The sequence below is a fragment of the Bolinopsis microptera genome, chromosome 1 (assembly GCF_026151205.1).
Source record: "Bolinopsis microptera isolate Bmic1 chromosome 1, MBARI_Bmic_1.0, whole genome shotgun sequence".
Classification (NCBI taxonomy): Eukaryota; Metazoa; Ctenophora; class Tentaculata; order Lobata; family Bolinopsidae; genus Bolinopsis; species Bolinopsis microptera.
The window spans coordinates 11,760,333-11,787,117 of NC_087072.1; the positions used below are offsets into that span (position 1 = coordinate 11,760,333).

At 37.6% G+C, this 26,785-nt stretch overlaps 4 protein-coding genes across 8 annotated transcripts in view; 1 reads left to right on the plus strand and 3 right to left on the minus strand.

Moving 5' to 3' along the window:
• The window catches only part of LOC134814632 (armadillo repeat-containing protein 1-like), a 30,003-nt gene extending 19,303 nt beyond the window's left edge, over positions 1-10,700 (plus strand). For 3 of the 4 annotated variants that reach the window (XM_063822792.1, XM_063822808.1, XM_063822800.1), the window contains one exon: positions 9,707-10,700. In XM_063822792.1, coding sequence (XP_063678862.1) covers positions 9,707-9,799 — 93 coding nt within the window. In that variant the 3' untranslated portion in view covers positions 9,800-10,700. The remainder of the gene's footprint in view (positions 1-9,706) is intronic. The other variant, XM_063822784.1, reaches the window with a different exon arrangement.
• Positions 10,701-12,044: 1,344 nt separating this feature from the next.
• LOC134826659 (probable NADH dehydrogenase [ubiquinone] 1 alpha subcomplex subunit 12) overlaps positions 12,045-26,785 on the minus strand; it is a 76,053-nt gene continuing 61,312 nt past the window's right edge. The window contains exons 1-3 of one of the 2 annotated variants that reach the window (XM_063839126.1): positions 24,414-24,423; positions 12,982-13,175; positions 12,045-12,712 (exon numbers count right to left, since the gene is read on the minus strand). In XM_063839126.1, coding sequence (XP_063695196.1) covers positions 12,454-12,712; positions 12,982-13,154 — 432 coding nt within the window. In that variant the 5' untranslated portion in view covers positions 13,155-13,175; positions 24,414-24,423 and the 3' untranslated portion in view covers positions 12,045-12,453. Of the gene's footprint in view, positions 12,713-12,981; positions 13,176-24,413; positions 24,424-26,785 lie in introns of those variants that run through there. The other variant, XM_063839134.1, reaches the window with a different exon arrangement.
• Positions 15,867-17,937, minus strand: LOC134815096 (coiled-coil domain-containing protein 42 homolog). The gene is made up of 7 exons (XM_063823612.1): positions 17,797-17,937; positions 17,364-17,592; positions 17,080-17,206; positions 16,804-16,957; positions 16,580-16,639; positions 16,388-16,415; positions 15,867-15,928 (listed from the first exon to the last, which is right to left on the minus strand). The coding sequence occupies exons 1-7, from the start codon at positions 17,935-17,937 to the stop codon at positions 15,867-15,869; spliced, it is 801 nt and encodes a 266-aa protein (XP_063679682.1).
• The window catches only part of LOC134826628 (peroxisomal ATPase PEX1-like), a 66,246-nt gene continuing 58,074 nt past the window's right edge, over positions 18,614-26,785 (minus strand). The window contains exon 2 of the mRNA XM_063839086.1: positions 18,614-21,397. Within this exon, the coding sequence (XP_063695156.1) occupies positions 18,769-21,390 (2,622 nt within the window). The 5' untranslated portion in view covers positions 21,391-21,397 and the 3' untranslated portion in view covers positions 18,614-18,768. The remainder of the gene's footprint in view (positions 21,398-26,785) is intronic.

The window sequence follows — 26,785 nt, forward strand, 5'->3', positions numbered from 1 at the left end:
CCCGGGGGGGGGTTTTGCCGTTGGTGGGTTTTGTTTTTTCCCCCTTTTTTCCCCCGGCGGGGGGGGGGCCTTTTTCCCGCCCCAAAAATTTTTTTTCTTTTTTCCCCTTTTTTGTCCGGGGGGGGGGGGGTGGGGGGGGGGGGGGGGGGGGTGGGGGGGGGGGGGGAGGAAAGGGTTTTGTTTTTTGGGCCCGGAAAGGGGGGCGGGGGGGGGGGGGGGGGGGGGGGGGGGGTTTGGGGGGGGGTTTTGGAAAAGGGTTTTTTTTTTTCTTTTTTCTTTTTGGGGGGGTTTTTTTGGGTTTTTTTTTGGGGGGTTTTGGGGGGGGGGTTTTTTTGGGGGGGGTTTTTGGGGGTTGGGGGGGGGGGGGGTTTTTTTTGGGCGTTTTTTTTTTTGGGTGGAAGGGTTTGGGGGGGGGGGGGTTCCCGGGGGGGTGGGGGTTTTTTTTGGGGGGGGGGGTTTGGGTTTTTTTGGGGGGGGGGGGGGGTTTTAAAAAAAAAAAAAGGGGGGGGGGGCGGGGGGGGTTTTTGGCGGTTTTTTTTTTGGGGCCCGGGGGGGGGGGGTGTTGGGGGGGAAAAGGGGGGGGGTTCTCGTCCGTCCAGGTGAGGTCCAACCCACAATCTCCATTGTATTCTCTTTCTCTAACTTTCCCTAACCACAGACCAGAACTGGATGTTCCACTTCCACTGCCTTATTACACAATACTGCCTTATTACACAATACTTGCCTTATTACACATTACTATCTAAAATCTATCAAATAATATAGATCAAATAATCACGGCTTACAAGAGCATCCGCCTTCTGCGCGGAAGGTTCAGGGTTCGAATCCCAGTGTCACCTAGTCTAGGGAGTAGCTAAAGATCCATTGGATCTATTCGATCTCCTCGGTCGACTCAGCCGAATGATAGGAAACTTAATTGAGGGTTAAATGAGGAGGGGTGCCTGTTGAAAGTTCAAGAAACTTCCTAGGATACCCCTTCAGTGCATACTGTAAACATATTACTATTCACTATTAACTATTACTATATAAGGTCCTAATAATATTGTTGTTGTTCGTCATCACAATGATGATCTTAAATCACAAGAGTGATTATTTTGTGTTTGGAATTTACGAGAGACTTGATTAAAAAATGGTATGAGTTATGGGACTGTTTTTGTTTTGTTGGTACCAGGTACAGTGGTTGACAAAGCTCTGACGAAGCAACATAACCGGGGGTGTAGGAATTATTTCCTTCATGAGGGGGCCAAAATCTTAGGGTTTTTCAAATTTAGCACGCGCTTTGGCCACAGCCTGAATTTCAAAAACAGCAAAACTTGTAAAAGGCCTAGCAATTTGGCAATAGAGATCATTTTCAAACACAGTTCCAAGAACGATTAAAATAATACGATTTTAAATGCTTATTAGGGCCTGCAAGCAGCCCTTGTGAAATAAGTGTAGTTCGAAATAGGGATGCATATTATAATCTCTCGAAAAAATTTCAAGGAATTTGCTTCCAGAATTGAAATCTAGCAATGTGAAATAATAAATACAGCAAGATTTTGTTGTCCAATTTAACTATTTAAGGCCAAGGGTCAAAGGAAAAGTCCTGCAAACTTTGAAAAATATGCTTACAGTAATAATCTTACTCTCAAAGATGGTGCAACATGCAAGTAGGGAGAATCTGGAACAATTTTTGGAAAATTTGTTTTAAAGAATGAATTCTAGCAATGAGGAATGTAAATTTGGGCTACATGGGGCAAACTGTTTCCTGCTTATTTACTTGAAAATACTGCACACGGCATAAAAGAGTTATGTTACATAACTCTAGTTTTTGAAAATCGGCTAACGGCAAGTGGTTTAATTTGTGTTTTTTTACATATCCACGGTTATTTATCACAGCAGCAGCTCTATCTGAAATACATACAAGGTTTTCTAATTTGATCATGACACTTTATAGCTCCCAGACAGAGACAAATTTTCTTAAATTTGACTGTGGTTCCCTATTAATCTTCGCTGGAGATGTTTCTAATTTAAGTCGAGCTTAAACACCTTATATTACGTACTATGGATCAATCAACACTATTGCAACCATAATTGATTGATTTAAAGACCTCGAGGGCCACCCATAATGGCTTTAAAACAGGGTTATTATATACAGGTATATAGGTAATATTAAAAATGATTACCTTACTCGGGAATATTATAGCGGGTTAATTTATGACTTGGAAAATTAATAACCGGGAAAAATATGGCGGAATTTCCCAAAACCCGCCAAATTATCCCGGTCATGTATTTACCGGTGGCCGACCTTTCAAGTTTTTTTTTCAGAGGTCAACAAATTTTCAACCGAAATTTCTGTTTTTGTTACTTCTTAAAGAAGTTATTTCAATTTACAGTTACTGATATTACTCAGAAATAGAAAATAGACACGTCTAGTATTTAAAGGAAAATAAATCTATAGCAATAATAAGTCAACTCTTCATTAAAGCGTATTCTCATTCTCATTATCGCTAATGTCCCCTCCATTATCATTATTGATATCCCCCTGCTGCTGACCGTCGAATTCGAAGTTGTATTGTTGTCTTAACAAGACTTTCATTTTGTCCGCTAATGGGGCTACTGCTCTGAAGGTCAGCCGGAGCTTAATTTCCTGCCCACCGCTTGGTATTGGGGAACATCTTGGCTTTGCATCTTCAAGTGCTCCAGTAATCAATCCACCGTAGACCATGAAATAGTGGCACAGTTTACTCACTTCATGGGCAAGAAAAGTGAGAATCACGGTCCACCCTGAAATCTGATTTCTATAACCAAATTGTGATTTTTATAACGAAATTATGGTAGCAACCGCCAATAAAGTTACAGCCCTCCATCCACTGCTTCAAAAGTCTTCTCTAGCACATATGAGACTTCAGGTAAAATACGATGATCACCACCCCCTTGGAACCCCATAATCTGAGTCGGCGGGTTTTTTTATGACTGGTAAAATTTTTGACCGGGAAAAATATGGCGGAATCTTCCAAAACCCACCACTTTATCCCGGTTATAATAATCCCGAGTAAGGTATATTTGAAATAATCATAAAGCAAAATTATGAATTTGGTTCGTAACTAAAACATTTATGCAAATAACTCCGTCTTTCTACCTCAAATTTAACGGCTCCTTTTACTCCCAAGACGAAGGTGGCACCATGGGCTCCCCCCTCATCGTAGAACTAGCAGAAATACGCCTTGCCGAAATAGAATCCCTAGCCCTCTCCTCATGTCCTGACCCCCCTCATACCTACTCCCACTTTGTTGACGATGGCCTCGGATCTTTCAGAGACAGACAGAACGCAGAATCCTTCCTCAACTCCCTCACCGAAGACCTCAAATTCACCCAAGAACACCCTTCTTCCAACGGAACCATACCTTTCCTCGACGTCCTCATCCACCCTAACAAGTCCACTTCATTCTACAGAAAACCCACCCACGCCAACCTCTACACCAAGTATTCCTCCTGCACTACCAACTCCTCCAAGAACGCTGTCATCCGATCCCTCACCAGAAGAGCCTACAACATCTGTTCACCTCAACACCTCGAAGACGAACTACAGACTGTCAGACACGTTTGCCTTCAGAACGGCTTCCCTCCACTTCGCATCACCACCATCATGGACGAAGTTCACCGCAAATTCACCAACCCTCCTCGACACCGATCCCTAGCCGCCAAAAGGCCGCAATGATGTTGTGACAGAGCTGAATAAGGTTATTAAGGATATGTGTAGCAAAGATTCTTGTTTTAATTACATTAGCACCCATAATTTATTTAACTATAATAGAAGTGGATTCAGGAAAGAATTTTATTTTGCCAGACCATCTGCAAAAATATCTGATAACTGTCACCTCAATACAAGCGGTGTTATTCGACTTGCTAAATTTCTGAAGTATTGGGCCCATAAGCAAGTTTGAATTTTCAGAAAGATTGTTAACATTTATTTCATCTAGATAAGGGATAATTACACATTGTTCCTCATGTTTATTGAAGTTTTAGAAAGTTTTGTTATTATCTCATACAAATTTGCCAGTTCTGCAATTTATCTTATTCTGACAAGTTTATAGCAGCATAAATTGGAAACATTTTCATGCTCTCACAGCAGTTCTTGCATTAACCCGTGCATTAGTAAAATCACAGTTTCATACCATGCCAAAAAGCTTGCAGTGGGACATTGCAACATGCAGGGAGGACTAACAGGTATGCCAAAATGTCTTGAAATCCAAGATCTAATCTGGAAAGAGAAATTAGATGTTTTATGCCTGAATGAAACAAATCTTAAGTCGGATATTGACTCAGCCAGTCTAAACCTACCCAAGAATTTTACTTTTATCCGCAAAGACCGTCCTAACGACAATGGTCATGGGGGATGTGGCATTCTCATCAGTGAGCACATAAAGTTTAAAATCATTCAACTAAACTTAGTTTTGCAATATGACCAAATCGAGGCTATTTGGATCCATCTTACAGATTGCAATATTTTCATCTGCTGTTTCTACAGATCTGAGTTGTTTAGTCCTCTTGACAAATTTTTAGATTATATGACAGACTGCATGATGAGTATAGGAAGTAAGAATGTTATTTGGCTGGGTGATGTAAATGTAGACCAAAACAACATCAGCAGTATGAACTATAAGAAATTAGACATTACAATGAAAATGTTTGGAATGGTACAGGTAGTTCAGGATATTACCCGCATTGCTAAACTAGGAAACAGAATCACAAAGACCACAATCGATGTTGTCATAACAAACACTTACTCCAAGTTTCTTTACTGCAAAGTCCTTGATGATTGTATAGGAGATCATCAGGTCGTAAAGTTCATTGTCGATTTCAATGTGCATAAGGCCTCAAAATTCAAGAAGTTACTAATAAGAGATCACAGCAAAATGAATGTTACTGCTCTTAAAGAATTTTTGGAAACTTGTGATTATAGACCAATAATAGATTCAACTAGTCTGAATGATGCAGTTGATGGTTTAAACGAACATATTGATCACTACTATGATCACTTCAGTCCAATTAAACAAATTAAGTGCCATAGTGATTACATCCATAAGCCATCTCCAGAATTTTTAAAAAGTAAGAAGTTGAAAGGGAAACTCTACCGTAAAATTTTTAACACACAACAAGAACAGACGTATACATCCAAATGGTCTTATACACTGTAATAAATGTGACTCATTATGGATGGCATATAAACGGCAGAGAAACTATTCAACCTATTTGTCTAGAATTAATAGGAAGACTAACTTAGCAACAGAACTGAAAGCCAAGTGTGCCATGAATGATCTAAAGGGTGTATGGAAAACGATAAAGACAGCATCAAATCTGCCTGTTAAAGCTAACAATATCAATAACAATCTTGATGCTGAAACCACCAATAAATATTTTGCTGAAATAGGTCCAAAGATCCAAGCAGAAGTGCAGCTGGAAAATGAAAATGAATTTCTATCTTATCTACAAAATGAGCAGATTGACAACGAGACCAGCTTGAATAGCTTTACTGAAATAACTGAGTCCAATATCTTAGACTATGTGGCAAGTATCCCTTGTAGCAAATCCACTAATGATCATATACCATTGAGAGTGTTTAGACAAATTTTACCTGCATTTATTGCTCCATTAACACATCTTGTAAATTTGAGTTTATCCAGTGGCATCATGCCAAACAGCTGCAAGGTTGCAAAAGTCACCCCAATCCATAAGGATGGTGATACTGAGAATCCTAGTAATTATCGACCAATCTCAATTTTACCGATTCTTGGAAAGTGCATCGAATTTTGTGTGAACTCCCAACTGACTCAATATCTTGATGAAAAGGGAATACTTTCAGAGCATCAATATGGTTTCCGTAAAGATCACTCTACAACTTATCTCATGTTAGATCTGTTTGATCGTATATTTACTGCTAAGAACAGTGCCAAGCATCCTGCAATTATCTTCCTGGACATCAGAAAGGCATTTGATACTGTTAACCATGATATTCTCATTCAAAAGCTGAAGCATTATGGAATAAAAGATACTGCATTGAGCTGGTTTAGGAGCTTCCTCACAGATAGATTACAGCAAACTAGAGTTGGGAGTAGGATAAGCAGTTTACATTCATTGAATTCTGGAGTGCCTCAAGGAAGTATATTAGGACCAATTCTATTCAGCATTTTTATCAATGACCTGCCTAATGCATGCCTATTTTTCTAAACCTTATCTATTTGCTGATGACGGTGCATTATATTTTGACAATATATCTAGAGGAAACTATGGTAACATCAAACAAGAGTTGAAATTAGTTATCAGATGGCTTCAGGCTAATAAACTATCCCTGAATAATGAAAAAACAAAACTAATGATCCTTGACTCTAAGCCTAACCTTGATGCCATCCTTGTTGAAATTTGTGATGACCTTACTTTGGTAATCTGTGAAACTAAATCCCATAAGTACCTTGGACTTATAGTTGACAGCAGATTGACATTTAATGAACATATTGATAACATTAAGAAAAAGATATCCAAAAGAATTGGTGCTATGTATAGATCAAAAAAACTTCTCCGTCTTAAGTTCAGGAAGATGTTTGCTAATGCACTTATGTTGCCACATTTTGACTACTTAGACACCATCTGGTCAAGAACATATAAAAAACGACTAGGAGAGTTAGATATCATGTACAAAAAGGTTGCTAAAATAGCCCTAGATGTAAACATCAGAGAGAGGTCGGTTAATGTATACAAAAATATGGGATGGCTTCCTCTCCATTTGAGACGACAGGTTCATCTTAGCTCATATATGTACCGTATAATCAATGAAACATGTCCAAAGCATTTTATCGGGAAATTCTCGTATATTTCTGGTGGATCACGTGAGGCAGAAAACTGCAATCTTTATACTCCTAAATCAAGATCTCACAAGGAGTTTAACTATCTAGGAACTAAGGCCTGGAACATATTACCTAAGTCCCTTAGAGAGTGTGACGACGTTAAGAACTTTTCTAAGTTATACAAAGAAACTCTTATGAATATGGTGCTAACTGATGAGAATTACCAAGGGGATAACTCTTACGATAAATTCATGATCCCACCCAACACTAGCCAATGTATCTAGGCAGTTATGTTATTTCGGTTAATTTATCTCAGTGCATAAGTGAATCCAATCCATCCCCTGCAATCAAAGTATTTCCATGCCTATTAAGCTATTACAGGAAATTAGGAACATCAGTGGAAAGGTGCACTGTCAATCAGTATTGCTTCATACCTCCAGTCCTCCTGTTATGTGCAATTCTCACTGCTATGTATGCTCCTCATTTGTATCAATTATATTGATGCTACATTGTTATTGAATATGAAATAATTTTCAACCGTATTAATTTATTAACTTATTGTAAATAGCAAGTTTGACAAAGGGATTACGTTTATTTTACCCGGAGTTCGTTTAAGTTTAGTATTGTAAATAGTTAATTTGACGAAGGGAATACGTCTATTTTACCCTGAGTTATGTTTTAGTTCAATCTTGACACAATTTTAAAATTATAATTTTATTATTTTATATATATGTATTGTCCATAACTAGGGTGGCCTGCTAACAGAACCATGATCTGCCTTGATTCATCCTTCAGCACAGAGAAAAGCTCCTTTTTTATACATTATGATTACAGAGGATCTGATATTTAGATATATATTGCTGTGCTGTAAAAATTGACTTTATTTATTTATTTATTTATTTAGCCTCATTCAACCGACAGACCAAGGATCACGCACTCAGCGTTTCCCTTCCATTCCATCCCTCCCTCTCCAAACCCATCTCCAAGATACTCGGACAACACGACATCAAAGTGACCCACTCATCAGCAACTACTCTCCTGTCTCCGCGACCTCCTCGCCAAGACGAAAACCACACCGCCCACTGAACTCACTCCTAACACCTATTCGAGATATCCTGCTCTCAATGCCCCTCCAAGTATACCGGACAGACCTACAGACCCCTGATCCACCGCATGAAAGAACACGAACGATGCTTTCGACGAAACCACAGACAGGATCAAATCCGCCCCCGCCCAACATGCTTTGACCACTGGACATTCCATCTCCTAGAACAACATAGAAGTCCTCAAATCCCTTACTACACGATCTCAACTTGACCTGACAGAACACGCTGCCATACAGATAAGACAACCCTCCATGAACTGAAGTCTGAACTGATCGTACCCCTAAATGTAGCTCACTTTGGGACCCCATCCTTCGTAAGATTGCTTCATCCCTAAAGACCAGGCCATCAGGCATTTCCTTTTCATCTACCTCAGAAGCCTAGTTTTTAATTTGAATGTTACTGTAATGTAAACTTAAAACATTTTCCCATCATCATCATCATCATAATCCATCCTTTCCACTCCACCCTTGTACATCACACACCCCTCATCATTGACACCACTCCATCATATGTAATCACCCCTTCACAACATCATCCCTAGCTGAAGACGATTTACACATGTATTTTGAAAGCTCCTGCTAAAACAAACTTCTCGTATCTCTTATATGTTTTAAAACAATTCCCCCTCCGTCTTTATTAATTTCTCACTCATCAGTTAAGATGCGTTGTTTGAATTGGTAGAGACATGTGATCGCATGATTTTTAAATTGAAATTGATAGCTGACTGGTGAATGGTGGGCAATTTAAGGTATAGGCTGCAGGTAGAAAAATGTGTTTTTAAAATCTATGGTTTAATTTAATTCTTATCGAGATGTCCTCATAGTCATAGGCCTGGAATGTTGTTCAGCAGAAAAACGGGCCGGGCTCCGTCTACGCATTCAGTTGACTTTTGCTCGAGAATAATACATTTGGCATTAGACTTATAGATGTTTATCGAAAATAAGCTAGGGGGCAAGTTATTTTAGTATTGGTTCCGGTGATAGCTAGAAGTGGTCCTTTGAAGAATATAGAAGATCTAAAATTACGGCAACCATATTCCTCCATCCAGTCAGCGCTACTTACATGATCGGAGCCGTATGTTGGCATATTACTGGTTAGTAAGTGAATAGTTTTCTTATCGAGTTTGGCACTGACACTGTGCAGTGTGCTGGTAACTTATCGTCTTTATAGAAGTAGTTCACTTATCCTGGCATGACCATTCTTACTCCTTGTTTCTGTTTGTTAAATAAGGATTCAATACGTGTTTTTGATGCGAAACCCCTCACGATTGAACAGAAATTCAGATGCGATTGTAAACGCACAGAAAGTGGTAAATGCCGTTTTATTCTGTACATAATATTAATACCCATTTACCTGGAAATCTTGACTTTTATAGCGGCAATGTGTTTCGACCAGTTTAAATTTTAATCTAAGATTACCCCGAGAAAGCGTGCCTCTGTTGGCGTTACGCGGCCTATTTTAGTTCCCGCAATTATTTAACTATCTTTCAGGAACAATGTAATTTGCCAAACATAATTCAATACAATTTGACTAGATCTGATCATTTAATCTATCAAATAAATGCAAAAATAAACCTTCATTTGAAAAAATTAGCACGAATATATTTTGATTTGATGTATTCCTCGAATGAGTGGTGATAGTAATAAGTAAGTCATACCAGAAAGAATTATCTCAGTCGGGCACTCTGCTCTATAGGTGTCAAAATGTAAAATATCATGAAACATGCTATGATACAGTAAATATGTTCAGCAAATTAACAGAACGTCTTCTTTGCAGAGAGTACGAAAGATGGGAGATCCGAACGATGCGGGTTCGGGGGGTTGGCTTGGTAGCGTCGGCACTTACATCAGCAAGTCTCTCTACTGGTGACACCCATGTCGCGCTCTAACTGGAAACTAAAAATGTTGTAAACTTGATATTGTATCCCTCATGACCTATGAAACTTTACTGTTTGCTGATTATCTCAGATGGCATAAGCAGGGGATACTTCTACTACTACTACTGCTACTACTGCATAAGCACACTGTTACCTAATTCATTCATAGCCTGATTTTTTCTACCTTATTCAACCGCTAAATAGTGAAACTACAAATTCTATTTGATATGGAAATATGTATGTCTTCTGCATAGTAAGACAATACTAAATGATAATATCTGCGTCTTGGCAAGGGCTTGCATCGTGACCTATAAAACCCACAATCTTATGACGTTAATCTTAAACTGACAGACAACATTTTTCAATCTGCCGTTTTCTGACAAAAGTGCCTAAGTCCATTTCCTCATTTCAAGTGGTTCTCAAAAACAATTTTTTTGTGTGGAAACAGTGCGCTAGATATGAGGTCATTTGGGTTGGACAGTTTTGGACAGTTTTGTTGAATCGTCCGATAAAGACACGTTATAATTCATACGCCAGTCTTTAAGAGAACTATCCGCTGTCTTTCACATTCATGAACCGTCACGATTAAGGACGGCTTAATCATCACTAACAATGATTACAGTAAAACTTGATGTTGTCAACGATTCGAGAATTCGACCTTCAAATTTCGTTTTGAAAGATCCACACTTAATATCAATAATTCTTTTTGACATATCCGGTTGCCTGATGAAATTAATTGGAGTGAATTAGTCAATTAGAGTGAAACTTGATGTCAAATTCCTCATTATCGTAGACTTTATTTCTGAAAGAGTTTTCATTGCTAAGATAAAATAAAGATAAGATGTTTGTTTGTTTACTACTGTATGTTAACAATACGCTATATTTTTTAATTGAGGACTTTTCTAAATTTTGTAGTGATCTAGAATTATTGGTCTCTATATTATAATTCGAAAGATTATGTCTGTCTGTACGATCGCCCACGTGCAAATTATATGAGGAATAGTAAGTTGGGTAAAAACCAAAGGTTGCACATTGCATTTGCATAGCAACAGTGTTGTAATGCGCACGTGCAAAGATTTTTGGAAGGGTATTTTCATCGATTTTATGGTAATTACGTTGTGTTTAAAGTGTTTTACATTTAAATCGGCTGTATCTTCGGTTAAGATAAAAATTTTGATGTGATTGAAACTTATTTCAAAGAACACTACTAGCTTCATACCTGTTACCGCGGGCTTTCTAGTTTCTAGTAGTAGTACTTCGATAAATTTGTCTTTTTACCATATCTTATCACCAATTATAGTTATACGCGAGACCACAAAGAAATTCAATAAGCCGACCAGGAAAATGGGAAGTTAAATGGGGCAACTCCGAGGTGTAAATCCGCCATGGTTACTTTTATTTCGTCCAAATATCTTTGCATTAAGTCAAAATGTAACTATACGAAAATGAAATGCGTAAAGTACGCATTAATACCTTAATTGAAATTAGTAATAGAATTAGAAAAGTACCACGCCACACGCGCGTACTATACCTTGACCCATTGTCAATTGTATTGTTAATAATAATGGTCTGGCCCGGCGCGCGCTACTTTGAAGAAACTTAGACGAGTAACATCCGTCAACACGTTACCTCAGGTTCATAAACATGATAGAGATCAGATTAGGCAGAATGACAGGCTGAGCGCGGCCCAGTAATCAACACGTACCCCCTAACGAGAATAAGTAGACTAACTTCCTTATTATACCTTCATTGTTCATATCACGTGATCTGGACAGTTTTTCGCCAATATCTCGTTCCAATTTTAACCCTATGTCACGGGAGGTGATTGACTGATTCGGAATCAGCGTCAGCAGTCAGACTTGTTTAATTACTATACTGGGCGGCGCTCAGCCTTGAGCCTGTTATTATATTCTGCCGAATCTAATTTAACGGGTGATACTCCGACTAGTAAAATATCTGTTTCATATATATTACGTCCAACTCGGCGCGCGTCCTGGTAGGTTGTAAACCTACAAAATCTAATGCAAATGTTTATGAAATTTATAGCCTGGGGTCCCCAGGTAACTTTATTGTGTATTGTCAATATGTCCTCAGAACGATTGGCGAATCCTAGTGCCTATATTGTATATACTAGTAAATGTATCATGTATGCATATGTACAGTTTGCAACTTTGAAATATTGTGAACTAGTATTAGTAAGTACATGTTGATGACATTTTAAATTAAACAATTAAAACAATTTACTGTGAACGGTCAACGGAACAGAAACTTAATATTTAATTAGATTGATTTTTTTAAAGCTAAAATTCCAAAGTTATTTTGAAGCGGACGTACGTGGTTGTCATGGGCCTTCTTTGCGCGGTGAACATACTAAATCTCATCCCGCCGAATCCATATGCAACATTTAAACTTTTATTTTGGTACATTGGCAATGGTCGTTAAAATTAAAGAGCACTAATCTAAATTCTCAATATTTAATTAAGTCGTCTTGCCCCATAAATCTTATAGTAACCCTTTGGGGCTGGACGACAGTTCTCATTTTTCGTCAAAAAATTCTAAGTTCACATTTAATTTCCCAAATCAGCTTAGTCTCATATATCAAAACAGAATGTCCAGCCCAAGTTTAATTTACGATGTGATCAGTTAATCACTCTATTTTGTTAGGTTGAGCAGGATTCCATGATTCAACCTTGGGTTTGGTAGTAGTAGAAGGAGTGTAGCGCTCGTGGAATATGGGAGTCATATTGGCCCGATGTTCCATGTGAAACTTCCTCTCTGCCGGAGGGTGGGTGACGGGAGTGTGGTCCGTCATGTTGTGCATCCAGGCATGCCACTCCGCCGGTATGTCTGATGCGTCGCTCTTCATCATTAGCCAATTTGGTTCTTTGAACTGGACCCACCTGTTCCTGTTAATAACCATTTGTCAACTGTGATAAAGAAGTATTTAGAAGTTATTTGCCTAATAGAAAGGTACATAATACATATATATTATATGTATTGTACACTACTATTGAATACTAAGAAATAAGCGCCTTCAAAGCTTCAGCGATATGTACAATAAACAATGTTCATAACTACAACTTGTAAACCAGCACTAATAAAGCAACTCCCCCCGCCCGCCCGCCCGCCCGCCCCCCCCCCCCCCCCCCCCCCCCCCACCGCGCCCCTTACTAACCTGCCAAGAAAGTAGTCATTATTCTCGTAGTATTCGTTACCTTTGTCATCACTACCCACCAGGCTACCAAACCGGAACTCGTTACAACAGACATACTTGTTAACCGTGTAGTAGAGCGGCGTACTTGCCATCTTCTTGAAGAAGCCAAGCACTGTACCTATATTACCAGACATACTGCTGCAACGTGTTTAGCTAGAGTTGAATATATGTTATACTCCCGACATACTGTGCTCAGTATCATGTAGACACAGATTGCTTGTGTTTTCAGCTTGTTGTAAGCGGTATTTTCATAGAGCTTGCTCTTTCGCCACAAGTTAACTTTTCAATAAAATTTCACCATGTTGAGTACCAGTATACTATATATCAAGTACCAGGCTTATCAAGCAGAATACTGTTCTCTTTAACTTTAAGATACGCGAAACAATCGTTAGCATTTAAAAAGCGGCCGCTGGTTCTTATAAATAGAAACAATAGCTTTGCATGCTACAAAGAAATGAAACAACGCAATATGTACAGATACTATTCATGATCAATCAGTATTTACATATTTTATATTCATAAATATAGCCTCACATACTTGCATATATAATGTACTCATCTGTTTATCAATAAATTACATAATACATGACTGTGAAAAATGTGGCGAGATCGCTGTGAAGAATTATTTTCTAACAAATTTATAAAAATTCTATCATAATCTTTACATATCTTTATTATATTTAATATTGGGCAATATTATATTATTTTATATTTTTATTAACAAATATATTTACATACTCACTGTTCTGTGGTTTCAGTAAAAAATTAAACAACTCTGCTCTAAAATCTCTAGAGTGTCGGGGTAACGATAGAGATAAAGCAAGCAGGTGACAATATGTGATAACAAATGATCCACAAAACCACTATCAAGTCTTATCATTGGTCGACGAACTAAGGTGGTGGTAACTAGGGTGGTGGTAACTTGGGTGGATTCCTGATGTGTGATGTGAATGATCGGAACCTGAAATGTGATTGATTGATGGTTTTATTAAATGTATGGTAACTATGCATATGGTTACAGTATATATTGAAATTACAGTAGTAGCAGATCGTAGTTGGGATTGTTTAAAACCTCCTTTTTATGCATATGATTGAGTGTTGTTATAAGATTGATTATAATGTTAGATAAAAGTGTGTAAAACAGTTAGTTTGCTACTAGAAAATATAAAAGGAAGGATGAGTAACCGTTTAAGAAGGAGAGGAGTGACAGGATTCTTGCGAGGAGAAGTAGTTTGTGGTGGAGTGGAGTGGATTGAGTGGTGTGATTGTTGGTTTTGTAAATCTAACCATTGTACTTCTTGTTCAGCAGCTGTGTTATTCACGTATCAAGTAAGTTAGTTTCAATTTGTATTGTGACTGTAAATATTTGTAAAAAATGAGTATACAAATATAAGAGGAATTCTGGATCACAAAATCTGTTTTTTATCGAGTATGCGAAATAGTTTAGACGAAACTGAAATTATACTTAATAAATTGGTCAATTTGAAAATTTGACGCCAGTAATTTTGAGATAATCTCACCAGTCATAACAATCTTAGAATGTTTAAAGTAAGATTGTCAATAACAAACATGCCATTCTAAAGGTGGAGGGTCTTCGTTTGGTAGTCCAGTATCTGGTCTCCACAAAGTAAGTTTTAGCGAATAATTTTACGTTGAGTAGCTAAGTAGAATATTCTAGAAGTATTTGAGTTTCAAGTTTTGTTCTCTCCTTGTTTACCTGTTTCTTGTATTATCTCCGTCAAATCTTTAATGTAAATTTGTATCTTTTGTAACTGTTGCTCGGTTGTCTCTGACGCCTGAAAATTTATATTTTCCTTCAAAATGTCGCATGATATGAAGGCACTATACCAACTTCTAAAAATGCTTTGACCTTAAAACTTTATTAACTTTCTGGTGCAAGTAATAGTGGCAATTAAAAAAGATCTCTTTTTTTAGTGAAAGAAAGTGCTAAAGATTGAAAATATTCACTAATTGCTAAACAGTGCCAAAAGGAGGAGGCTATGAGCCAGAGAAATATGATCCCTGGCTGTGAGCCAGAGGAATATGATCCCTGGCTGAATTTCTAAAAGTTAGCTATTCCTACGGTCAAGTTAATCCAGGCATGCAAATGGCTGCGATGCTATTTATTAGTTCTGTTTTGATTGTCATGGTGCGTCTACATGCGAGACAGGTAGATAACTATTAGTTGTCTCTAGGCAACAATGCTTACTACCTGTAGGGATCACGTGTTGGGTCACGTGTTGGGTCACGTGTTGGGTCACGTGTTGGGTCACGTGTTGGGTACTTAGTACCCAGGGTACTAGCCTACCTCTTTATGTTTGGACTAACATTCAGATTAGTATGCAATATTGCATCATGAGAACGTTTCATAGTATAAGAAAAACAGCATAAATTATGATATTTTCTAAAATTTATGCCATGTGTCTTTAACCCCATCTTTCTGCAAGTTTCATGTAATAAAAGTGTTAACGTAATTAGGATATAGTCTATCACATACTATATTGTACATATTAGTATTACGTTAATTCAACAAATAATGGGAGCAAAGTGCTCAAATAATTGAATGTGACAAAAGTAGTCCCGTAATTATTGTATTTTGATTCGTGTAACCGACGGTTGACCAAAGTATGACCAAAGTATGGTAATTTGCTCAATAGTCAATAATATATAATTATAATCAATAATATATATCATGTATTATAATGTTCAATAAAAAAGGTAAAACTAAAATGAGAAAATGTCTGACCTCAGCTTTAGTTCTCATTTGTTTATGTATGAGCATGAAAAGGTTGTGTGTGGCCATCTTTATTCTGCCCAGTAGTAGAGTTTGTCTAGCGGCGGTGTTCTTAATGTGAGTCCACACACTCTCCCACTTTACTGCTGCACTCTGCGCAGTCTCTAGCTGCATCTGAAATGGAACAATGTTAGCAATACCATCTTCAAACATGTATTTTAGGGTTTTTAACTTAAATAAATTGCAAGATTTTGATTCTGCATCTTTTAACAGGGCTCTTCCTTATTTAACACTCAATTTTCTGATCATTCGGCTGAGTCGACTGAGGGGACATTACACAAATGACAAATGTGTAACTTCTCATTATATATCCAGTTGATTGAACTGTTTCAAGAAAATGTATGAATATTGACCGTAAATTTTAAATACAGCACAATAGTAGCCTGCTTTCTACAACTAGCCAACCTGAAGAGCTGAAGGTTGGCTAGTTGATTGTTGAACCTACCTGAAGGTTGGCTAGTTGATTGTTGAACCTACCTGAAGGTTGGCTAGTTGATTCTAGAACCTACCTGAAGGTTGGCTAGTTGATTCTAGAACCTACCTGAAGGTTGGCTAGTTGATTGTTGAACCTACCTGAAGGTTTGCTAGTTGATTCTAGAACCTACCTGAAGGTTGGCTAGTTGATTGTTGAACCTACCTGAAAGTTGGCTAGTTGATTCTAGAACCTACCTGAAGGTTGGCTAGTTGATTGTTGAACCTACCTGAAGGTTTGCTAGTTGATTCTAGAACCTACCTGAAAGTTGGCTAGTTGATTCTAGAACCTACCTGAAAGTTGGCTAGTTGATTCTTGAACCTACCTGAAGGTTGGCTAGTTGATTCTAGAACCTACCTGAAGGTTGGCTAGTTGATTCTTGAACCTACCTGAAGGTTGGCTAGTTGATTCTAGAACCTACCTGAAGGTTCGCTAGTTAATTCTAGAACCTACCTGAAGGTTGGCTAGTTGATTGTTGAACCTACCTGAAGGTTCGCTAGTCGATTCTAGAACCTACCTGAAGGTTGGCTAGTTGATTGTTGAAGCTCATGATGTCGTTGTTTTTCTCCTCCACGAATTTCATAAGGTTAGCTTTTTCCTTCTCCAGTCGGTCCTGGTTATCTATCTCCCGGTTGAGTAGGTGTTGATGGGTTGATACCAGGGTGTCGTACCTGAGACATATCTGTGTAAAATAAAAATTGCGAAAATAACGAGAATTCCACTACTTTTCCTCCTGTGTGATAGTGAAAATTGTAATAAAGGTGATAATCCCTCTACTAAAAGTATTGGGTACCTAAGGATGGCGTCTTTGTTCTCCGAGAATTCGTCTGCTGTCTCCAAGACTCTATCCATGTATTTTTGGAACACCATATGTTTGGTCAGCTTAATTTTCTGAACTTCCAATTCGTGTTGTAGATGCTCTGTTACAAGAGTTTGCTTAGCTTTAAAACCAACTTAAATTGCGTTCCATAAAATTATCGGAACACTTATGATACTAAAGCTGGGCTTTTCCAGCCTCTTCTTCATTAACATGCTGACTAAAATAGATAATTTTCATAACATTTTAAGATAACTAACTGGCTTCTTCAGATAAGGCTTCGATCTCTCTCATTCTCTGAAGTTTAGCATCCCTTTCAACATTTGCCTTCTTGACCGCTCGATTCTTTTTTGCATCATTCTCCTTCAAAAACTTGTCAAACTTTAATAATGATTCTTTGAGTGTATACTCCTTCCGTTCAAGTTCCTCTCTCCGTTGCTGGATCGACTCCATTTTCATTTGAAACTCTTCTTTTTGTGCATTTAATGCCTGGCGAGAAAACAAATTACTAATTAGTCATAAAGTTTAAAGTGTTCTTTTTTTAAACTCGGTCAATGAAATAAATCACTGATTGTGACTTTTGTTCAATATATGCATTAAATGATAGATGACGGAAATTCGCTGTGATTACTGTCATCCATTATAAGGAATGTCTTCTATAGAATTTAGAAAGAAAGCAAACTTTGCAAATACCTGTTCAACTTCCGTCATCTCACGACGCTTCTCCAGCAGTCGTGTTGCTGGAGTGAGGTGCTCATCTTCTCTTTCTGGTAGCTTTACTAGAAGCTTGTCCTCGAACGTTGTACGAAAATACTCTTCTAATGAAACTGGCATGCTCTACTATTTAGAATGTCTTGAGTCACAATAGTAAGACAGTTCAAATATTATCATGTCAAAAAGAACACGGAGAAACACAAAGAACACTGTACTCTAGTGTATAGTTACTCACTGAGAAACACAAAGAACACTGTACTCTAGTGCATAGTTACTCACTGAGAAACACAAAGAACACTGTACTCTAGTGCATAGTTACTCACTGAGAAACACAAAGAACACTGTACTCTAATGCATTATTACTCACTGAGAAACACAAAGAACACTGTACTCTAGTGCATAGTTACTCACTGAGAAACACAAAGAACACTGTACTCTAGTGCATAGTTACTCACTGAGAAACACAAAGAACACTGTACTCTAGTGCATAGTTACTCACTGAGAAACACAAAGAACACTGTACTCTAATGCATTATTACTCACTGAGAAACACAAAGAACACTGTACTCTAGTGCATAGTTACTCACTGAGAAACACAAAGAACACTGTACTCTAGTGCATAGTTATTCACTGAGAAACACAAAGAACACTGTACTCTAGTGCATAGTTACTCACTGAGAAACACAAAGAACACTGTACTCTAGTGCATAGTTACTCACTTACTCACGGTACTTATTATAATTATCTATAGAGAAAACTGAGAAATTGTACTTTAAATGAATCGCAAGATTGAAGTAATACCGCTAAATTTTGTCTAATGTCTTATTTCAAAAGTATACTGTTTATTTTATAAACTGTCAAGATTAAAGTTTTCATAACAATCAAAAAAACGAATATTTACTGGTCAAGATTTAAAAAGCTTTACTTTAAAGTCATAAATAAGTAATGAATTTATCTCTGAGTAGTCCTCCATCCAACAGAAGTTCTAGCAGACAGAAACATATTATATGTTAACTCATAATCTTTAAGATCAGATTGGCTGAGAGATGGCTTAGTATTTGATATAGTTTCCAGCAGAACTTCTTGGTTGAGAATAGCGGGTTTTTCATAAGATGCTGCGATGGCCTTCTTAACCAGGCTGAGCTGGGCGTTGTATATTATTGCCTTGATATCTGCACCTGAGTAAAAAGCAGTTTCAGCTGCTAAAGATGATGTGTTTATATTAAGTTCTCGTTTCATATCCCTTAGCAGGCAGTCCCAAATTTGCACTCTTTCACTTGAACTAGGCATGGGACAAAGTACTCTTCTACCTATTCGTCCAGGGCGCAAAATGGCCGGATCAATAGCATCAGGACGAGATGTGGCAGCTATGATAAATACACTTTCATGCTTTGACACTCCGTCTAATTCAGTCAGGAGCTGATTCACAACTCTGTCCATAACTCCGGTAGAATCATTTCCTCTGCAGGGGGCTAATGAATCAAACTCATCAAAGAATATCAAAGTTGGGCTCATTTCCTCCGCATTTCTGAATAAATTACGAACAGCCTCTTCACTGGCTCCGATATATTTATTGAGAAGCTCAGGCCCTTTAACAGTGAGGAAGTTCATATCTAGTTCATTTGCTATTCCTTTTACTATAAGAGTTTTCCCAACACCAGGAGGTCCAAATAACAAGAGACCTCTGTTCAGCTGAAATGGGATTTGTGAAAACAAGTGAGGGTGTTTGAAAGGTAATATGAGCATTTTATTAATCTCTTCTTTGACATCCAAGAGTCCACCACAGTCTGACAACTTCAGATCACCAGTCATAGGCTTTATTTTCTGCAAATCAAATAAACTGCAACTCTCATCAAATTCCTTTTCTTTATAACTGTCAGATCTGCAGATCGTCTTTGATTTGAACATTTTACTTAGCTTCACTATCTCGCCAACACTCAAATTAGAACGGAGAGATAATTTGTCATAAAGATTTTTGAGAGCACCCCTCTCAACTTTATTGCTGAGCAGATTTCTTAAAAACGGCAAATGCTGTGTTACAGGTAGCAATGGTAGTGTAAAAACAGTATCACTAGCATCCATAAGAAGTGGGTGACAGGAAGATAAACTTTGGCAAGAGAAAATTATCTCTACATTATTCTGTTTGTAAATCTTAAAAATGTTGACAAGCTTTTGAGCTAAACGTATCCCAAAGATCTCATCCCCAGAGGGCTCTTCAGTTTTTGAACGAGCTGGTAGAACTGAATCCAGGTTGTCAAGCAACAAAATGGCAGGTTGACTAAAACAGCATTCACAAAGAAGATCAGTTATTTCTTTAACAACATTGTCTACCCGTTTCCCACGCAAAAGAGTTACATTACTATATAAAACAAAAAAGTTACGAAGACGTTGATCACAAGTCAATCGCTTGAGAAGGAAAGTTTTTCCAGCCCCATAGCATTGTGTCTTAGAAGAGAGTAGAGACAATGATTTCTGAGAGAATGGGAACGATTGTAGAATTTTGTCAACTAATGATTCATAAACAATTCCATGAGGATTAGTGCTGTCATCAGAATCACACTTTTCAAATTGAAGATCCTGCTTCTTTACAATTTTTGGGGTGTTTCCTTCAGTAGAGATATCAATCTTCCAGCCATGATTATTAGCATCAACAATTATCGAGTAATCTTTCACATCAGAGTCAAAAACTGGGGCATCAAAAGGAGGAACATTTTTCAATTGTAGATCTATGCTTTCTTTTTGATACTTAGGTCTCAAAAAGCTAACAGTAATTATTTCATTCAGATTAAAATAGTAGGACAGTATTTGATCCGCCATGACTGTTGAGTTTAATGGTACCACAAGACATTTTAGGCAGCAATTCAAACTGCAGAGAATTTTGCTGGAATTCTCTTTAGATACTTTACACACCAAAACAGAATGAATACTAAGATTGTTTTTAGAACAGAAGCACTTGGCACTTAATTGAGCATCATATGAGTTAGATGCAGATGGATTCCAGCTGGACAATTTAAAGATTGCAGACGAATTTGATGAAAAATAAGCATTTGGCGATTTTTGTGTAGAACTTGAGTCATTTAAGGAAACACTGACTTTTGTGTAACTATTGAGTATCTTCGCATTAGATGGTTTAACACTGGTAACATTAAATTGTATACTAATGGATGAATTTATAAATCCGATAACAGGGTCCCCTTCTTTCACAATTTGAGTTTGGTTCATAAGCTCCTTTTCAATGAATTCTCTATGAAGACCTGCAATACTGTAATCAGCACTAGAACAACTCAAAGTGAGATCAGTAATAGGGATTAAGTTCTCGATTTCATCAAGCATCACTAATCCCTCACACAGGCCAAGCAACCTACCATAGGTGCTGTTTAACCAAACCACACTTTCATCTTCAACATTGTCTTCTTTCAGAGCAAAGTAAAATTTTCCATCAGAGCCATTCTGTTTCAAGCCAACACCATGAGCTTCAGAAGAGCTGCTATTCGTGAATGTTGTATAGAAGTTCCTTGAGCAGCGGAGAAAGCAGTTTTGACCAAAGTCAAACTCTAATGAGACATTTATCATTTAACACCTGAAATAAATGTTATGACCAATGTTATCACATTGAAATCCAGAAGTTAACAGTAGTATTACAGACAAATGTGACAGAAAAAATTATACGGGTAAATGCCTCACAGAATGGCTAGCCTCACAGAATGGCCAAATTTGTAAATGTTTTTGTAACTAATTTTTTATAAAAGACTGGTAGGTTTTGTGGATACCATATGAAACAAAAGTCTTCTGGCAACACTTCCTGTGGTGAAATCATTAACTAGGACCACATTTTCTGGCATAAATATGACTGTTTATGTAGAAATTTTGAGCACTGAAAAATTTGTTTTCAAATTTTTGAACTAAGTTTACATTTTGGTGAGAACTTCTGGCACCAGTATGACAGAAGATGTTCAAAGAATAGTATTCATCAAACAAAACGAACATTGTTCAATTTAGGAAGAAACAAAATGTTAAAATGGCTAAACGCCTCACAAAATGGCCAAAATATGCCTCACAAAATGGCCAAAATTTAAAACTCCTTTTATTCAATGAAACCATAAGTCTAAAGTATTCACAAGCTATTTATCATACAATAACACCCCAGATGGAGTGTTTTTACAGCCGAATGAAGGTTATAAATCATGAAATCAGGGAATATGAACAACGCCACACAAAATGGCCATTTTTGGTGTAGGAAATTATGCCCTTTTTATTCAGTTCTAAGAAATTTCACCTATATGGGGGTGTTAACAAGGCATATTAATACCAGCAGCATGCCTGAAACAAGAGCCAAAGGTTTTAGAAAAATAAAATTTTCTCGTTTTCTTTTTTTTTTTGCCATTTTGTCAGGCATTTTTTCTTTTTTGTGAAATAATTTTTCACAGCTCAGTTTTTTCGTGAGTTTTAGGTTATTACCCCATTCCTTAATAGGTTTTCTAAGAACGTGTGGTGATAGAAATTTAAAAAGTATCTCCATCAACAAAATTATAGAAATTCAGATTTGGCCATTCTGTGAGGCATGTTTTTTTGGAGGAAGATTTTCCGGCCAATTTTTCTCAAAGAAAAAATGGTTATGAGATTAAATGAACCCCCGGGAAGAAAAATATGAGTGTCAACTTAGCTTCTTATGAGATGAAAACTGGAATAAAGTGTGTTTTGTGACTTTGAGAGACCTTCCTTTTTTTGGCCATTCTGTGAGGCAAATACCCGTAATACAATTGTGTTATCCACTGCAAAAAGCTAGAGCACAACCTTAAACTGTAAGCTTGTAGATATGTACAATACACACTAGTGATGCCGATCAAATATTATAATGATAATGAAATCTTAAGATAACTAGCGAAACGTTAGTTGCCTAATTTTAAGTTTTTCATGTTAGCAGACGTGTTACTGAGGGTGCAGGATGTAAGTGCTATGAGTATATAGAACCAATTAAAGTAAAAAGTAAAGTAAAAATTATGACATCACATCATCACAAATGTCTACAAAATATCATAGCACTATGTAATTGGAAAGGGCATTTTTAGATGTAAGAGTGTATCATTGCTCAAGCTCCTTCTTACCTGTAGGCTATTATGCTCATAAATAGAATAGAATAGAGATTCGGCGGAATGACAGGCGCAGCTGAGCGCCGCCCAGTAAGCTCCTTCCAATAATATAAAGCCCTTGGATCTCAAAAGGTTATTCATACTACCAATGAATCAAGAAATTTCAATGAAACAAGAAATTTAATTTTAGCACATTTTACAGAATAAAAAGATGTAAAACAATTCATAAAATATAATGCCCATTTGGTGTATGACTTTTTGTCCTTGACTGCTAGTTTGGTTTTGGAAGGACAGGTAACTAACGGGGCAAGGAATGCGCATGCCTGGAAGCTTTTGCACACACTGAAACGCTAGTTCAGATAAATTTTTAGACACAAGGCTCACATTAAGACTAGAAGAAAATTTGTTAGAAGACATGAGGGGTTCTGTTTATAGTTGTTACTATAGGTTGCATGTGCAGTCTTGTTGTGACGAAAAGTCTACACTAAAACATTCTTTAGTTTATATTGTGTAGTTCAAGGATATAAAATGCAGCTTCAAGGTGGATATTGGAGAGCAGGTGAAAGATTATGGCCTTTGTATCAATGGTTATAATATACCAATGAGATGCAGAAGAAAATTATTGTTGAAAAAAAAGGATTGTTGAAATTGTAGGTGAAAATTTACACCGATAATATTATCAAAGACAGGTAAAATGGGAAATGGGGCCAACACTTTTTGAAAAGCTTTCTGATAAGCTATCTAGAAAATCTGGCCAACAATATAGCAAGGCGATGATATTTATCAATTAATAATAGTTATGTTCTACCTCTTGACAACCACGTTCATCGTTTTAATTTAAAATAGTATGGAAGAGTAATAGTTTGCGGCACCACGCTGTGCGCGACCGACCATATCGTGGCTTTCGTTGCCTGAAATGAGGATTGCGTCACCACTCACCAGGCTAATAGTGTTCATAAACACACCGAAAATTCGGGCTGGCTTGTTGTTGTGCATAAGCTAGTTAATAACCCGCACTCCGATAAAAGCCGTCTGAAGAAACTCTTCACCTAGCCATTTTTACTAAAAAAACACTTGTTTCACCGGTTTCACAAGTAATATTCTGTGCCACCTTCTGCGATTTACATCTTGGTGACAGTAACTGTCACCAAGATGTAAATCAGATCGAATTGAGACGCCGTTCGATCTTATTTCTCGTTCGATCTAATTTCTCGTTCGATCTAATTTCTCGTTCGATCTGATTTACATTTTGGTGACAGTAACCTTCCTACACAATTTGGACATTTTCGTGGCTAATTTATTGAACCACGTCAAATTTAATATGTCTTAAAGAATTCGATAAGTTAGCTTTTAATGTACGCTTTAGTTGTTAGTTCGGAAATGTTAACCAAACTCTTTTTATCAGGTGTGCGCCGAACCAATTTTTCTAAGTATTGTCTGCTTTTGTATATTTTGTAAATCGCAAGCGTAAATTAATTTATTAATTTATCACGTGTACACATATCACAAATTATTTTATTATAATTTAAAAATTTGATATCTGTGAAATGTGAAATGGTTGTAGGTTTATAACCTACCAAGTTGCGCGCCGAGTGGGCATGGACTCGTCGACGAAACAATTATATTTTACGAGTATCACCCGTGAATGGAATAGTTAATTTGACTTTAAATATTTGAACTAAATATGAATCTTGAATTGATTGTGGGTATAAAATAAAATTTCTATATTTTTTTTTGGGCGAGCGAATTAGTAAAAGCCCCAGTTTTAACCAAAATCTTCGTCTCGTGAAACTAAAGTTAATTATTCGGGACAAGGTAGGTTTTGAGTTATCCCAAAAACTCTTATTTCGGGCCGAATAAAAGTTTACTGATTGGCTGAATTGTGTCACATGCAGCTTGGACAATAGAATTCGCCAGGCCACAGGCGCGAGCAACCAGTGTACTTGATGTCGCGCCCGAGCTCAAACCGGTTGTTTAAAAAGCGCCTTTAGCAAGCGCGCCCTTGCTCTATCCAGAGCCCTTGCGCTTGCAGTAGCACGCGCCCGCCTCACGGCGGTAAAAAGGACTTTTCTTGACTTGTGAAACAAGCGCGCCCGCAGTGGCGCGAAAGCACATGGTTAGGTGAAAGCGCGCCCCGCCAGTCGGTAATTCAGTATAGTAAGGTTTTCTGAATTTCTGAGTTACCCGTTAACGGTTACAGGTAATTTAATGGTGATACTCGTAAAATGTTTGTTCCAAAAACATTTGTTCCAAAGATCACCGTCAACGAGTCCAACTTTGATTATAAATCTACAAACGGTAATCCGCTAGGGAAATATTTTAACTATATTATTGCTTGCTCTAACCAAAGCCCTTTCGCTTGCAGTTGCGCGCGACCGCCACTTGTGAAACAAGCGCGTCACGCAGTACGCGTAGACACATGGCTATGCGAATATTATTTGTTATTGCTACTTACAGTTACCTGGTTGTAGGTTTATAACCTACCAGGACGCGCGCCGAGTTGGACTCGTCGACGGTCCTAATATTTGAAACAAATATTTTACGAGTATCGCCCGTTAACTTACCTGGGAATCCAGTGCGCGCGAAAAGTGGCATGCAACGTATGTCAAGGAATCCCAGGCTATTATACTTGTGTATTATGGTGTATACCTCTTATCTATTTTTGGCTTGTGGTCGCCGCGCAAACCATTGTTTTTTTGTCAATTTATCTTCCGTCGATCATATCTTCAGTTCATGGAGTGAGATCATTTTGAAAATTTGTAAAGAACTTCCAGTTGGACTTAAGAAACTTCGGGAAAAACTTGGAAGATATCGGAGTTGATATAATGATATATGGAATAAAAGATGTTAACGGGTGATACTCGTAAAATATCTGGTAGGTTGTAAACCTACAAAAAAAACCTACAAAAAAGATGTTGCTTTGAGTTGTAACTTTACATATAACCTTACTGGGCCGCGCTCAGCCTGTCATTCCGCCTAATCTCTATTCGGTTGTTTACCAACATTAAAGCCTGGGGTCCTCAGGTAACATATAACCATGAGTCTTCGTGTACTACGTGACGCGCTTGTTTCACAAGTAAGAAAGACCGAAGACGGCACCTCTTGTGTGAGGGCTCTGGTTAGAACAAAGTTGTACCACTATGTCTGATGATTAGATATGCTCATACCTTTTCTCAAAGTTTCATTGTTAGTCTATAAGTAAACTAACCAAATTTTTAAAAGATTGGACTGAGGAAAGGATACCAAATATGTATTTGTTTCAATTTCATATCAAGAAGTTTGTGCTGGCCGAAATTACTATTAACAATTATTTGTTATTAGCGTTTAAAAACTATCCTAGAGTCGGTACGCGTTGTAGGTTTACAACCTACCAGGACGCGCGCCGAGTTGGACTCGTCGACGGTCCAATACATGGAACAGATATTTTACGAGTATCACCCGTTAAGGTACGCGCGGCTCACTGTCGATGGCCTAATTGCTAATATTATGGGTGTTTGTTTAAAAAGCACTACACCTTTTAAAAATAAAAATTTCGAATTCCCAGTGTAGAGTGATTTGATTTTAGCACGCTCGTCTAGGCAAACTGTGTAACCTAGATTGCTGGTCTAAGGCTCGCTTTTCTCACGTATTAAAGACAAAAGTGAACGAATACGTGCGGAAGGAAACGGATACAATGATTTCGATCGAAGACTCACTTTTTGTTTTTCCGAACGTTCTTAAATCAACTGAGATGTTTTCCATTTAATTTAATTGGCTGTTGGGAATTACCAAAAATTGTGGTTTTCATCCTGATTCCGAATCACCTTATATATATATTAAGCTTACATGACACAGCGTTTATTGGCGAAAACTGTTTCAATTACGTGGAATGGAGAAAG